At 41.8% G+C, this 16625-nt stretch overlaps 1 protein-coding gene across 5 annotated transcripts in view; it reads right to left on the reverse strand.

The window, feature by feature from the left end:
* Positions 1 to 16625, reverse strand: part of RAD51B (RAD51 paralog B) — a 296131-nt gene that overhangs the window by 174111 nt on the left and 105395 nt on the right. For all 5 annotated transcript variants that reach the window (XM_028725431.2, XM_028725434.2, XM_028725428.2 and 2 more), the window contains one exon: positions 15105 to 15201. In XM_028725431.2, the coding sequence (XP_028581264.2) occupies positions 15105 to 15201 (97 nt within the window). The remainder of the gene's footprint in view (positions 1 to 15104; positions 15202 to 16625) is intronic.

Here is a 16625-nt window from a genome sequence, read left to right on the forward strand (position 1 = left end):
CATTAAAAAATCCTAACAGCAGCTAACTCTGCCATTCAAACACAAAAATAGTATGACCGTCCTGTCTCACACTCAACACACACACACACACACACACACACACACACACACACACGGCTTTTATGTATAAGTAAGAAAGATTTTTATTCAGGAGGTAACACTACAGGCTTGGCAGGAGACACAAGAGTTCAAGAGTTACAGGTCAGGAGTACAGGAAACAGGCGAGATGTTCAGAAATGGATGAAAGTAGTGAAGATCTCCCAACAGTTTCCACATCACGCCCACCAAGCTTTTAAAGACAACATGTGGTACTCACTCATGAGTCTTGCTTTGTGGGAATGCTGGGATTGAAAAAACCAGCTCCTCTGCTATGGGTCTGCTTCCTGTGGGGGCAGTTCTAAGCAACAATACCATAATCTTCTGTTGAGGCTTCCCATTGGGCACTGTCTCCTCCGGAGTTACCTCCTCCCTCAGTTGCCCACAACCCTCCCCAGCCTCTGCTAAAACTATCCGCTCTGCTGCATTCATCCCAGGGATCATTCCTCCTGTGGTCACTGCTGTGGATACACAATACGACGGTCTGTCTCCAGGGATTCCCTTACGGCGGGGTTATTGTTTCCAGCCTTCATGTCATATTTTCAGATATCTTTGTAATGCTTCTTCTGCCAACAGGCCTAGTGCCACTTCTTTGGGGATCCTGTCATCTGTGTACATGACCAAGCCAGTGTAGACATCCCTGAGACAGAAGTGTGAACATGTTGGGAATGAGGGCTTGGGGCAGCACATCTGTCCTGCCATGTGATGCCCAACATCTTCCTGATGCAGTGCCTACAGAAGGCATCGCTCCCGGTGGGTGTAAGTTGCCCACAACTCACTTCCACAAAACAAACACCACCAAAATTAACACATCTAGCTAAGCAACGGCTCTCCAATGATTACAAATATTTTAGTTCAGAAATCACCTGCCTTTTAGCCAATTAATTAAATGTATTAACAAACTTACAAGATGTTTTGCATTTTTACAAAACTTCAACCTAAGTGCCTTTTGAGAATATATGAGATAGCTCTTGTATATTCATTTGTGCAAGAAAGGTGTGAAAATAAACAAATCACCTGAGGAGTTGTAATTAATTAATTACAATTAATTAATTGTTGATTGCCAGCCTTGGGACTGCGGCAGACAGGTGTGCGCAATAACCATTTTGTCTACTACCAAGGTCCCAAAGAAAATTGTCTCCTATGGCAACAGTAAGGCCTGAAATGAAAGCTCATATAGGAACATGCATTAAAGGGGGGAGGAATTAGTCTTTCCCCCATGGATCTGACAAAATATGCCCCCTATGAAAAAATAATAAATACTCTATGAATAATTTTTTATATTATTATTAAGAAAAACTTCAAGTGATTCAGGGAAGGCCATCATTATTTTTTCATTCTCCGCCAAGTGGCCACATTGGAATAAAATGCTTACTCAAGAAATAAGCAAAGGTACCCTTAATTCACGCGGTGTGGCGCTGTGGGTTAAACCACAGAGCCTAGGACTTGCCAATCACAAGGTCGGCGGTTCGAATCCCCGCGATGGGGTGAGCTCCCATTGCTCCGTCCCTGCTCCTGCCAACCTAGCAGTTCGAAAGCACGTCAAGTGCAAGTAGATAAATAGGTACCGCTCCGGCGGTAAACGGCGTTTCCATGTGCTGCTCTGGTTCACCAGAAGCGGCTTAGTCATGCTGGCCACATGACCCGGAAGCTGTACGCCGGCTCCCTTGGCCAGTAAAGCGAGATGAGCGCCGCAACCCCAGAGTCGGCCACGACTGCACCTAATGGTCAGGGGTGCCTTTACCTTTTTACCCTTAATTCAGCAAATCAAAATTTGCCCTCACTGATTAAACTGGCCCTTACCTATGGAAGTTTTACTTGATTCTTCTATAAAAACTTGTATCCTGGGTTAAATAACAACAGCTAGATCATACCAGCAACCCATGGATTTATTTATTTTTTAAAGAACGTTTTACTGGAAATGATACTCTGGACTGTCACATAAAGTAAAATGGTGAACATTTCATGACTGTGATGGCTGCTGGAATGCTGGAAAACACTTCCGCACCATGAATAATCACAGATGCTTATTGAGCACAATGAAAAATATCCCCACTTTCCCTTATCTACATAAGAAAAATGATAGAGAGGAGCAAAGAGAGGCGCAACTCAAGAGGAAGAAAGATCCATTATTCTATAAACTGGCACCCAGCCTAAAGGAAGCTGAAATGACTACTTCACTGTGAGCTGTTCTTTGCAGAGGCAGTTATTTCTGAAAGAATCTAAGTTGCCCTAGATAGTTTTGACAGATGACAGGAAACTAAATCCAAATGAGATGCCAGTTACAAAGAGATAAACACGAGAGCCACTGTTGGACAATTATTGGACTCTCCATTCAGAGACAGCAAGATCCCAGAGGATGCAATTGGCAGGGGGAATATCAAAGCGGCAGGATGAGCTGGGAAGGTCTCCCAGAGATTTGCAACCTGATTTGAAAGAATTTGGACCCTTGCCCACAAAAGCTCATGCCACACTGAGCTAGTTAGTCTTTGAGGTGCCAAAGAGTGCTTCATCCCAAGAAGGGGGTCACTTGCATCCCTTCCTTCTGCCACAAAATAACTCTACTAGCTCCTTCTCCAGCAGCACAAAACTTGAGCCATCAGAAAGGGCAGAAATAGAACAGACTGATAGCAAGAGTGTTTCACTCTCATGTTCTACTTCAACTTTGGTACTTTGAACAAATGTTGGAAATTCATTAGCAGACTGTAGAAGCCATTTCAGACTGAAATATATAGGAGGACACAAATTCACAACGCATAAACAGCGAAATGCCACTGAGCATGCTCAAGCCTTTGGGCACGGGTAGAGCAGTTATCCAGATCCTAGTCAAAAGATTACTTCTGCAGGTTAGTTTGCCTGTCTTTAGATGCTAGGTAACAGCATATCCTACCATCTGCTGGGCCATTCTCCATGGAGAAAGCCTTTTTAACAATGGAAATCAAATGGTAGTCAGGAACTAGTAACTACTGTAAGAAGAAATTGTGTGTGTGCTTCAAGCTACAATCCTAAACACACTTATTAAAAATAAGCCCAATTTAATTCGCCGTGCTGCCCACATCCGCCCACAGTGCGATGTACAGAGGCGCCAAAACTCAGTTCCAGCTGAAAAAAAGCCCTGGTTAAACCAATAAACATCTTTAGTTTCCATAACCTTACAGAATCAGAAAAAAATTAACCCAAGGTGCTACACACTCGATCCAGATCACCTGCTCAAAGCAAAATCCAACTGCATTTTAGCCATACAGAACTGGTACCACATTGTGTTTAATACTTAGGAGCTGGGTCAGATGGCCTCAGTTCATATCTTGTCCCTGCTAGGAACACAAGGGGAAGCCTTAGATCCCACCTCTAGTGATGATTACTAAAGCTCCCCTTCCGTTAATGTGAATAACAAAATTAAACAAAACAGGGTTCTGACATTATAAGGCTCATATTGCTTATAAAATGGTACCCATTAAGCAAATACCGTATTTTTCGCTCTATAACACGCACCAGACCATAACACGCACATAGTTTTTAGAGGAGGAAAACAAGAAAAAAAAATTCTAAACGAAACAGTGGATGTATGATTTTTGTGGTTCATGCTGTGGCCACAGACATGTGATCTGACAGTGAGTTTGGAGTAGCCCAATGCAGAAATCCTGAGCATCCATGTGGATCCATGCTTTGTAACCACGTTTTTGCAACACTGCGACCCTAGGCAACAGTGGGTGCGTGATTTTTTTGGTGCAAGATGTAGCCATGGACATGTTATGTGATCTGATGGTGAATTTGGGGTGACCCAGTGCAAAAATCCTGAGGATCCATGTGGATTCGTGCTTTGTAACCACGTTTTAAGTGGGGAGGGAAGGAAAAGCACTCAAGGGACAATGAGCACGCATGGGGTGTGTGGAGAAGGATGCTGCTAATAATGCTATTTAGAGAGCTGAGTGGGGAGGAGAGAGGAACAGAGAGCCTGCTTGCTTTAAAGGAGCCAACCGGACAGGAGCCGCTTACACTCGTGTAAGCGGCTCCTCTCCTCTCCCGCTTTGCTCCTTTAAAGCAAGCAGGCTCTGTCCCTCTCTCGTCCCCGCTCAGCGGCTCTTCTCCCGCTTTGCTGTTTCAAAGCGAGCCAAGGATGAGGGAAGGAAGGGGAACCATGGATCCTCTGCTCATGACTGCAGCAGATCCCCCCGCCATCCGTAGGCATTCGCTCCATAACACACACAGACATTTCCCCTTACTTTCTAGGAGGAAAAAAGTGAGTGTTATGGTGCAAAAAATACGGTAAATTGATACTTGTCATACGTGTTCTATGGGATGACAAATGCGCCAAATTCCAAACTGATCCATTATAAACTGCAACAGGTACAGTCATTTATAAAGTGCTGAAGACTGAGAAACCTGACCCTTTTTATTCTGTTTTTTATATAATCATATCACATATTTCTTTTCAATTTTGATGAAAATTACTGCATGCGCAATTTAAATTTTGAAGTGAGAATTCTGCCAGGACTCCAATATATGCAGAGGGAGCCACCCAGTGGATGCTATGTGCAATGCCTAATCCCTTACTTACAGAATATGACAATGCGGTGCAGTGATTAGTTCAGTGGTTCACCAAACTGTTGGGGCCAGTGAGTACATTTGGAAACTTGAGAAACGGATGTGAGCCCTGCCTCCCAACCTCACAACCACATGCACTCACATGCACCACAACAACCACACCCACTCACTGGAATAATATGCACACACATTAACAAAACCTAGTATTTGAATAAACTTCTCTGTAAAAAACAGAAAAATTCAATTCCCAACAAGCCTGCTTTAGTGGCATCTCATGTTGGCACAAGTTCCATAAAACCAAGACAATGCAAGCTAAGGCTGATGATCAGTAATCATGTTGCGCTAGGTCAAAAATTATGCTTGCTCTCAACTTGTACCTCCATGCACCCCCATGTTTATTAAGGCCCAAGTCCACATGGTGAGGATGATGTCCCTGAGACCAGTAAATATGACCCACATTGCCTTATATGAAGGAGCTAGGCCTTACTGTACTATAACATGAACTGACCCATTACCAGTAGCTTAAACTAGTGGGGATTTTAATCATCGAAAATGAAGCAGAGCTATCTGCACATGACCGTCTCTGTCATCAGTGATAGCATAGGCTCTATTCAAAGAGGTATGCATTGAACATGGACCATCACATTCCAAGACGGCATCCCAAATCACTGCTGTATGGAGAAAGAGTTGCCTTTTCCCTGGCAACACGACAAAAAGTTCAACTGATCGTGAGCTGGAGGGGAGGAATTCAAGCTGAATGACACTGCACAAAGGAAAGAAAGTCACACCCAGATTTATATATTTGGACAGTCTTTTCTAGCTTAAGAGGTGGTCTGCACCTTCAGGAAAATCATGTGCTAGAAGCAGGAGCAACCAGTGCATTGGGGTAGTGCCACGCAGCTGTCCTACTGACACCAGTGCCAGAGCCATTTATTTGGATGGCAAAGGGTGCCAGCAATGTGCAGGCACATTGGTGGGAGCGCAGAATGGACTCCGCCAGTGTACCTGCACAGGCCCAGCATCAACACTGCCCTGCTCCATTCCAGTAAGCAGTTGAGATGCCAGTGTCAGGAGGGCATCCCCACTGTGCACCTGGGAGGGGGCGTGATATCAGAATACTCCCCAACTTGTAAAAAGAAACCTATTTCTCCCTGCATAAAGAAAACTAGGGGATCAGGGAACAGGCTGGACTAGAATCCTGATCTGTTAGCGCTCTGCAGGAATATTTTTTTTCTTAATTAGGTGATGGTGTAACATTCTTCTTTTCTCTTTCTTGCTTTTGGAAGTAACAATGTCAATTTACAGCATGGAGACTCCTTAGGAAGACGAGGGAAGAACTGGGAAAATGTGTTCTCCCCCTCTAGTTTGAAGCGCATTTCTAATCCATAAAAGGAAGACACATACCAGTACAACAAGTCATTTCCCTCTTCCCCTCTTCTTGTGAAAACTTACTGTAGTCCTTTGCAAGACCATGAGGATAAGCCCTGTCTTAGGCAGGGCTCAAGCTGTTTAGGGCTCTTTAGATCAAAGCTAACCCTCTAAATTACACACAGAAGGTAACAGCAGAGAAACAGTGCGGGGACTGGAGCAGTAGTGCAATGTGCTCTCAGGATTTAACACTATCTGCAGCCTCTAAGCAGTTGCCAAGGGCAGTCTGAAGTTATGCTCATTCTGCTTTACAGATCAAAACTTTTGAGGAGGGGTTGGTTTGGGGGAGGGGAAGTTGCTTAAAATATTTTTAATAGTCTCAAAAATGGGATGTTGAGCTTTCCTGCACATACCCATTATATTCTGTGAACTTACCCTTCATTCTCTCACACCCAGCTCATGTCACAGCTTGCAATTAACTGATACTACATAGCTCAAGTGCACTGAAGCTTACATTACAATCCTCCTTTCTTTATAGTCTCCCCTCAGACTATAATGTTATGACAGGCAGATTTCTGAATTAGCAGGGAATGGGTGAATTCCTTTCTCTAAATATTAAAACCTCATAGCTGTACTCATAGATGTGCTCCTGCAGATTTCAGCAACAGATGTACCCAGCAGAATTACAAATGGATAGGCAAGCAAAATATTCTGGCGATAGAAAAGGAAATTTTGCAAGAAAGGCTTACAGATCTGGCTGGTTTAAGCACAGCAGGGAAAAAATAGTTTTACTTTTACAAAGCAGGACAGAACTTAATATGTTAAAAACACCCAGGCTCTGCTTTGTATAATAAAACCCTTGGTGTGTTTTAAAAACATCTGCAATTCTATGCATAGCTATAATTCTTTTTTCTTCTTTTTTATTATCCCAAGTATTCATGCTCAGTAAGATGTGCATACGTATTGTGTTGTATTCTGAAATCACTCTTCAATAGTCATCTTCCGCTAACCTGGCCCAGTCTTACTGTTTCATTTTATTGCACCAGGCACATGACTCTGTGATTCAGAGTTGTGGAGGGGGAAAACAAAGGAGTGTAACGTCCCTGTAGTAAGGAGGAGCCTGACTGGAAAAGAAAATTTATTCAGTTTGTACATAAAGATCCTGGTAATAACTAACAATGGGAGGAACATGCAGAAAAATACATGGCCATTACTTTGCGGTCTGGTTAAATTACTGTGTTCCGTAAAACTTGCCCAAGATTGGCAAAGTTCCTGCAAGTCTGAATTTCAAAGATCAGACAAGGGTCTTTGTTTATTAATGTTGCTGGACTGGTTTTGGGGTGTGTGTGTGTGTGTGTGTGTGTGTGTGTGTGTAAAGGCAAGTGTACAGAGAATATTCAGACTGAAACACAAACATTCACCCTAGTTCCTGTTCACTGAAATTTCTAGAGTGGCTTATGGAAATATTACCAGCTGCGTCTCTTGCTACAAGCTGGTACTGTGTATAAGCTTCACTGAAATTAAATAGTTTGCTCATAATTTGTATCCATAACCTGATATTTTTTTCTTTTCTTTTTTAAAGACTCAATCCTCATTACATGCCAAGAGAAGATAAACTCTTCCATCTGCCCAGGATAGCTGTTTGAGACAACAGAGCATATCTAATGCACCACATTTTTTGGGTAATCTAATTAGTAGTTTTTGAATTGGATTCAGACTTTGACTTTGGAGTCCTTCACATACAGCTTGAATTCTGATGAAATTCTACAGCTCTTTAGGCCCAATTCATACAATCAGTATGGGCAAGCACTGAAATAGCATAGGAAGCTGCCTTATAGCACTTGCCTAATTCAGCATTAGCTACATGGATTGGCCGTGGCTTCCCCAGATTTCAGAGGTGTCTTCCAGCCCTATCTGGAGAGGCCAAAGACTGAACCTGGGACCTTCTACATGTGAAACAGAAGCTCTCCCACTGAACTACAGCCTTTCCCCTAAAGTGGAAGAGATGTGAAGAGAGACATAGAAGAAAGGAATGGTGGAAGAGAGATGTGAGCTCTCCCCACCACGACGCAGATAACCTGCCATGTGAGCCAAGACCTCCACAGTACTGGCCAGTTGTGAAAAAGCTCCTGTTCTGATTACTGCCTACACATACACCATTCTTTTAAGAGCACATTACCTACTCGCATGGGACGTTACCTGCACGAGGGAGGGGAGGACCAGGGCTTTTCTTCCTTTCCACTGTTTTAGCACTAGCCTCCAGTAAATGTATGAAGTGGGGCTCTGTCATTTCCCAGAAATCTGTATATGGGAAATAACACCCTTTAGAGAGGTTTTCAAGACTTGTATCAATTAAGCACATTTCTGGCACTTTCTTAATGGCATACTTTCCCTGGAGTCAAAAGCTGCTCCAAAATCTGAGGTCATCTGTTTAATATAAAAGCATAGGTTATGGAACAACAATTTCAGGTTTCATCAGCCAAGTCCCCGTGGCTTTGAAGAAAAAACAACCTAATAAATTTGCTGTCTTATGAACAAGATAAATTAATTATTATGCTCCTTTTAAAACGGTTTCAAATTTCATCCAGGATTTTCCTCTATTGCTCCTATTTTTATTGTAAATCCATCACTGCTCATTAAGTTTTCAACTTTCTTGTTTGACTTTGTTGCTTGCTGTTCTTGCCTACCAAACATCTGGAGTGGATTTTGTCAGCTGGGTTTAAAGGAAGAACTGTAAATGATGCAATAATTTTAAAAATTAAAGTTATTTATAGCAAGACTGAAGCCAGAATTGTGTTTTAAATGGTTGAAGTTTCAGTTGGTGGGTCTCTAGGAATGTGTAGTGCATGGTCTTTTGCTGCTGTTTTCTTAAGAATTCCCTGGGTGGGATTATGTAATTCTCCATCTTCTATAGGAACCCTTTCGTTCTGCACGTCCTGTGCCTGAAGCAATTTTACTATATCAATATGTGAAATGTTTGCTGTTGGATTTTTTTTTCCTTGTAAGACAAGTCCAGGAATACATTTTGGATTGTTAGCATCAGGATTCATGGATTTAATTCCCAACTCTGCTTTTAAACAAGCATGGTATCAAGGGGATGTGGTATAGGCTGTGTAATTTAGCTCTACTAATTAGATGATGCAGGACTCTTGGATAAGCTGCCCATCAAAATGCTGATGGCGCCTAACCCTTTATATTTTATCTGAAACTAGGTCTTGTGATCTTGGTGCTTACTCATTGTATGCTTGGCTACAATGACAGATTATTGGATATAGACAAATTTATGGAAGCTAAATGCAAACATAAATGAAGTAAAGATGGTTGCCATGCCTTGTAACTGGAAGAGAGGTGCAGAGGTACCTACTATGGGTGAGTCTGAGTGCCCCCTAATCACTGAGGTTCACAGACTGGATCCAGCACTACGTCTGAAACATGGTAAAGAATGCTTTTCAGCAACTTCAGAGTTAGAAGGCTTTTAACCATTTCTTCCTGATTCAGGTCTTATGACTGCCATGTATGCCTTTTAAACACCAAATTAAAATGCTCTAATGGAGCATTGGTACACAGCTGCAGCTAGGGAAGAAAGCTATGACTCATCATCGCCTGACGGTTCCTGGAAGGCTATCACCAGAGTGCATGGGGGACTGCGTTTATCCATGCGATAAAACATCTTTTATCTATTAAGCACAAACCACTTTGAGCTTTACAAGCCTCAAATCAAATTTTGGGGGTGGGGAGCTGATTCAGGTACAAACAGGACATAAGGATTGCCTTGCTGAATCACAACAAGGACCTATTAAGTACAGTGGTACCTCGGGTTACATACGCTTCAGGTTACACACTCCGCTAACCCAGAAATAGTGCTTCAGGTTAAGAACTTTGCTTCAGGATAAGAACAGAAATCGGGCTCCAGCAGCACGGCGGCAGCAGGAGGTCCCATTAACTAAAGTGGTGCTTCAGGTTAAGCACAGTTTCAGGTTAAGAACGGACCTCCGGAACAAATTAAGTATTTATCCCGAGGTACCACTGTACAGCATATTCTTATTCCAGCAGGGCTTTTTTTCTTTTCATTCTTTTTTATTTAAACTTTTAACTTAAACATGTTCAAAACAATACAAGAATGAAGCAGCACAAATCAGCAATCCTACAATACAGTCCTACCCAAGAGGATAATGTGAACAAATCACAGACAAGTAATCACAATGAAAGGAAGTAGGAAGTGTCCTGACCTGTGTACCGGCAATGGGTAGGGTTGGGGAATACAGTAAGCATACATGCATTCATACCATAACAATATACAGAATGAATATAACTACAAAGACTTCCAAATAAAATCATATTTCAGTGGAATGTGCCAACCATGTGTTTGCTTTGTCATATATGTCATGAAGAGCCACCAGGTGGCCTATCCTTCAACAGGTTCCTTGGCAGCTTATAAAAAGTTAGTATTAACAGCTTTCCTAGCATGCAAACTAATTAAATCAAATCTCAAGTTTCACTTCTGTTTTTCACAACACTGTTTTAAGTAGCAGTTACAGGACCATGTTCAATACAGGGACAAACTTGTAGAAGGAACAAAGGGTAATTCATTAATTGGCAGTGTTGAGGCTACAGCATGTTCTAAGAAGAGTTGCAACCTGCTTCCATCTTTTTCAGTCCAAAAAAGCTGAAACCATTGACAGATGCCTTGAATACTGTGGGAGCACCACCTTCTCCACTGAAGGCCAAGCTGTCTAGAGAGTGACTCCATGAACTCCAAAAACATTTGGACTTAATTCCTTCTTGTCACACATCTCTACATTCTTAATGGCATGTTTCTAGGTATGCATATGTAAGACTTATTTGAAATGTGATCTTCCTCCTAGATATCCAGTGTATCTATAGACCTTCAATTACTGTTAATTGTTAATTACTGTTTTTCCATCTAACGCATCAGCATAAATCCCTACTAACATTAAAGCAGTTGAATTGTAGGGGGAAACAAATTATAGATACTGGGTGGCTGTACAGTGCTGCAGCAAAATGAAATCCAATACCCCATCCATTAGCAGAAACAGAGTGTTGTCAGTTTAGACTACTCAAAGTGATAACCAAAACCAGATATTTATTACCACTCCAATGCATTTAATCTCATGAAACTAATTCCAGTGGATTTGTGGCTACAAAGCTGTCTAATCATTTATGAATTGTTTAAAACTTTCTAGCAAAATTGGATATTTGATAAATTATGAAACTTTTAGAGTATACCTCCAATGACGCACAGAGGCTATTGCTATCATCAAAAGAAGCTTGCAATTGATTTGAAGACTTTGTGCCTATAACAATGAAGAGAAAAACTCAGCAACTGTCAAAATGTGATTATTCCCTCAAGTATATATAAGTTTCTAACACGCTGGAACACGTTATGCTTGAGATGCTTGTTTAAAGAACTGATCACAACCAAGCAAATGCTCAGTTCTATGTGCTCAGCACTTTCGTTAAACTTAGTACATGTTACCATAGCTCAGGGATGTAGAATTCAAGTGTGAATAATTGTTTTACTAACACATGAGGGTTGTGTCACTATTTTTACCAAAGAAAAGTCTTTTTCTTTCAGTTTTTTATTTCTTTAAACCATTCTGTTAGTCCCCTTTTCTTTCAGCACCCCACAACATAATTTATCTTCTCTCTGCATACCCTGCCTTCTTTTCTCACTGCACCTTACAGTGTGCATGCTCTCCCTCGCTGCTTTTTGGAGTTAATGGGGAAATGCACTAGAATGTATGGGATAACAACTTATTGATGCAGTGCTATGTAGCCTCCCCGTAAACAAATCAGAATGGATGCTCAATAGAGTTGAAGTCTTTTAACCTTGCTGCAAACTTTTTGCAAACAAATCAGGATGAATACTCAATCAGGTCACTGGAAGTGACATTTTTATACAACCCTTCCCCCCCACGAGGGACGCAGGTGGCGCTGTGGGTAAAACCTCAGTGCCTAGGACTTGCCGATCGTATGGTCGGCGGTTCGAATCCCCGCAGCGGGGTGAGCTCCCATCTTTCGGTCCCAGCTCCTGCCCACCTAGCAGTTCGAAAGCACCCCTAAGTGCAAGTAGATAAATAGGTACCGCTTTATAGCGGGAAGGTAAACAGCGTTTCCGTGTGCTGCACTGGTGCTCGCTCGCCAGAGCAGCTTCGTCACGCTGGCCACGTGACCCGGAAGTGTCTTCGGACAGCGCTGGCCCCCGGCCTCTTAAGTGAGATGGGCGCACAACCCTAGAGTCGGACACAACTGGCCCGTACGGGCAGGGGTACCTTTACCTTACTTCCCCCCCACAACCGAAAGAAAGGGTGTGTGTTACCCATGTCTTTTTTATAGTTTGCTTATCCACAGGTCTCTCTACAGCTGCATTCATATTATTCCCCTCTTTTACTCCTTCCTTTTGTTGATTTCATTCTCTCTGTGTGTGTGTTTCTTCCCCTTCCTTCCACACACCCCCAATCTCCACTCTTGCTGGAGTTCAACAGCACCAGCACACTCTACTAGCGAGTCATACAATGAGGCAGTGTGTCTTGGGTTCAGCTGACCATTTCAGTGATCTGCTGCCTGATTTTCACAGCAGGGACAGAAGAGAGCTTAAAGATAATAAATGCCTAATTTCCTCCCTAACCAGTAAGCTAGAGAATGTTTCTGGATGTAAAATAAGAAAGCAGTTCTGGTTGCACTTTGCCGTGTTATGAACTGCACGGGGCTTATATGGGAGGAAGGATAGCATAGAAAGACTACCACCACCACCATTAATACTACTACTACTACTACTACTACTACTACTACTACTCATATGCTGCAATTAAGGGGTGGTTTTTTGTTGGTTTCTTTGGCTGGTGATATGTGCACCACTGCCACAGCCTCTCATCTTACTTAGCTCAGCTCCAAGGCACAAAAACTCATTCAATGCAGGGTCCTCACAGAAAGGACGTAAAAGCTACTAAAGTGGAAACAGCAGAAGCTATACATTGACCTGAACACAGAAGTTCAAGAAGCAATTTGTCCCAAACTAACTCTAGTCTATTTAACAGCCCAAATTCCTGTGCCAAAGCGAGCCTTGTTGAATTCAGTGAATCACTGAGGTTCACTTATCAAAGCACTAAAAGAGATGTGTAACTATAATATCACCAGGTAAAGCTCTTGAGACCAAAGGAGAATGATTTATAGGCCCTGGCAGTGCTTTTTCCTGGGGGTACTCAAGTGTACGCAGTGCCAGCACAATTTTTCCTAGAAGAAAAGCACTGGTTAAATGTATGGCACTAACTGTAACAACTTCATGTGAGTACAGGCATCTTTTTTTCTAGAAGCACTGGGCCCAAGAGAGAGGCAAACTGTAAAGCTAGCATCCCTTCAGCCTTCACAAGGGCACCTTTATTGCATAAATTACTACATCTCTATGTTGCAATGACATTCCAGGAAAAGGTAAGTTGTCACTCCACTTGCGTATGACCAAAGTCATTATCCCACATGAAAGAAAAGAAAATTGAACACAGTCTAAAACTAGATCTAGCCAACACAAACATAACAAATCCGACTTTTATAGGTAAACATTTGAGGGTGGCAGCTGGTCAGAAGAAGTCTGGGCAAATTGTTTTCCTAGTTTCTTTTGAAGATGTGTGAAACCCATTCTGGTTCCCTTATACTGAATTAGACTTGTTGCACATTTTAGTCCTGCAACCGGTCTTTCTATTTATATAGCAGCAGAGCCTGTGGAATGAAAGAGTACCCTCATCACCCTCAGCCTGTTATAGACATATTCTCCCAAATCAAGAAAGAATTGATTTTGACATTGTTTTAATACCTATATTATCCCTATAACTCGACACATTACAGAACAGCAAGTATATTTGTCACTGGGTGTACCTATGGCAGGGAGCCATGTCCAGTCCCAGCTCCCTAGCATACATCTCTGCTCAATACCTGCATTTACAAACATGGATTTTTCATACAGATGTGATACACTTTACTGTATGCACACAATATAATATGCAAAGTGACCCTTGGTTTCAAACTATGTCCATATATGGAAGGTATATGCAGTTCCTAGTACAATGTTGGAGCCTGCTAGCAGGTACTCAATCGCAATGTAGAAAACAGCATAGTAGTAGCAGAATTTTCTAATTGCTTTTAGGAAGTTTTTCTATTTAGGAGTAAGTAATTCATAAAATATATTCATACTTTCTGCCATCAGGTTTCTATTGAATTCCTTGTCAATATTACTAGAGCACAACTTTTAACTATTTCTCTGTGAAACTGTTTCCTAATGCGAGTTGCAAGATGCATCGTTTGAATGAATAGATCACAGATAAGGTAAAGGACTCAGAAAATTGCTTTTAATTCTGTCACAGACTCTTGTAATTTCACTTTGCCCCAGTTCTACAATAGGCATGCTGTAAGGGTAAAAGCTATAAAAGACTTAAGATAGTAAATAATTTGATACTATAGTGATAGGTGCACATGGTTAGATGGAAGATAGTGCACCAATTGCATCATTTCCATATCCTTATCTGATGCAGGTTTTTAACAAAATTGGGCTGTGTTACATCACACACAAGTTTCTACAGCATAATGAAGTATTTAGGTCTGCACTGTGCTATACAATATGTGAAACAAAATTATTGCAGAAACATGAGTATTTATTCTTTATCCAACAGAGCCAACTTGTTTTTCTTTTGAGTAGCTGATAATTACGGCCATTGCCTTGTGTTCCTGTATCACATTAGATCAGCAGAATGATCCAACTATTCCCTCAACTACCTTGCCTCTAACAGTGATGGGAAGGTTCTGTAATTCACCAGGTTGGTAAGTACATAGCAATGTTTTGAAGCATGCTACCATACAAAATGTGGGGTAAACAAACCCTTCTAAGGTTCCAGCATGCATTTACTGGTCTTAAAGAATGAAACTCTAAAAGTTGTTTCAAAGGGGCTTTGAATTCTAGCTACATCTTACACTAGGTCAAATAACCATATTTGTATTGCCCCTTAAATATGAAAAAGAGACTTACGAGTAGTAGTGGAGATTTGTGTCAGGGTCAAGTTTCAACTGTAATAAAAAGGGTTGCTTACCTTCAGACAGAGAGAAGTCATCAGCTGGAGACAGCAGGTCTGCCTGTACAGCAAGGCCATCGCTCAGCCACGTGGTAATCTGATTCGTCAAGATAACCTGCAAACAGACATGGAGAAGGAAAAAGTATTAGAATTACAAGAAGAATATACAGTGGTAGCTCAGAGAAGAATTGGAATGTATATAGGCAGACAGGCAACCCTCAACACCCACCCTAATTTTCAACCACTTCAATTCCTTCCTAGAAATGTTGGATCAACTATAGTAGCATCATAATAGACTGCTGCAGAAAGCAAATCCTTTCAAGCAATCTTTTCAGATTACTTATGGGCTTCACATTACACCTCATATCTCCCAGGTACGAGAAAGGGATGCCTTTGTTGAAAAGGAGTAATGGTACAGAGAAAACAAGTATGTAGGAGCCAGGATGGGAAGTGATGAGTGTTTAGGGCCCGGTTGGTGCGGGTGTGCATAAAATTCAAAAAAGCAAGTAAGAAGGCAGTTTAAGAGCCAGATGGGTATATACAATGAGGATCCTGGAATATCTGTTAAGCTTAGAATATAGGGTGATGCATGACTTCAAAAAAATCAGACAGATTTAGTGAATGCGACAAACTGAATTGGGCCACCTCATCATTTCAAGTGCATGCTGTATAGAGCCAGTGAGGTAAGATGACATTGCTAGTCCCAGTCAGTCTGGGCTCAAAACAAATAAAGAATAAAATACCATGGAAACAAAATATTAGCAGAGCTATCCCATCTTTGTAGATCAATGTTAGAGCACCTACTTTGTATGCAAAATGTCAAAGGCCCCTGGTATCTCCAGGTGGGGCAGGGAAAGCCTCCTGTCAAAGCTTGGAGAGAACTGCTGGTCAGTGTAGATATCACTGAGACAGATGAATCAATGGTCTGGCTTGGTGTAAGAATTGCTGCTACCATGACAGTCTGGAGCACCAAATATTTCCATGTTGTCTATCCAAGAGAGTGATTCTGTCAGGATCTATCAGGATTCAGGTTAGAAGCTTTCTGGTCTATTATGCACTGGGGTCCCATCTGCTGTTATGCACTACAGATAGAGCAAGAAGGTGGAGTATTGTTTTCTACATGGCTCCAGCACATAGCTATCAACTTTTCCCTTTTCTTGCGAGGAATCCTATTCGGAATAAGAGAATTTCCCTTAAAAAAAGGGAAACGTTGACAGCTATGCTCAGGCACCTCACCACCAGTTTCCTCTTGAGCAATCCTAGCTATAAAATGTATAGTGTAACTAATTCTAGCTCATGCCTGAGCCTTTGCCTGGGCAAAAAAACCAGACTCTATTCTGAACATGACTTCATAGTTGTGCATCTGTATTTCTGCCAGGCTTACTTGTCCCTCCTATAGCTTCGCGTCAGACTGATCCTCTGTCAGGTTGCCACCTTCTTAGCATGCCTGTACCAGCCTACATGCTTGATCCAACCCCTGCTTCTGTGGTAGGTAGTGTACAGAGATGGAATAAAGAACAGTTCAATATGTTATGTGTC

The sequence above is a fragment of the Podarcis muralis genome, chromosome 1, assembly GCF_964188315.1.
Source record: "Podarcis muralis chromosome 1, rPodMur119.hap1.1, whole genome shotgun sequence".
Classification (NCBI taxonomy): Eukaryota; Metazoa; Chordata; class Lepidosauria; order Squamata; family Lacertidae; genus Podarcis; species Podarcis muralis.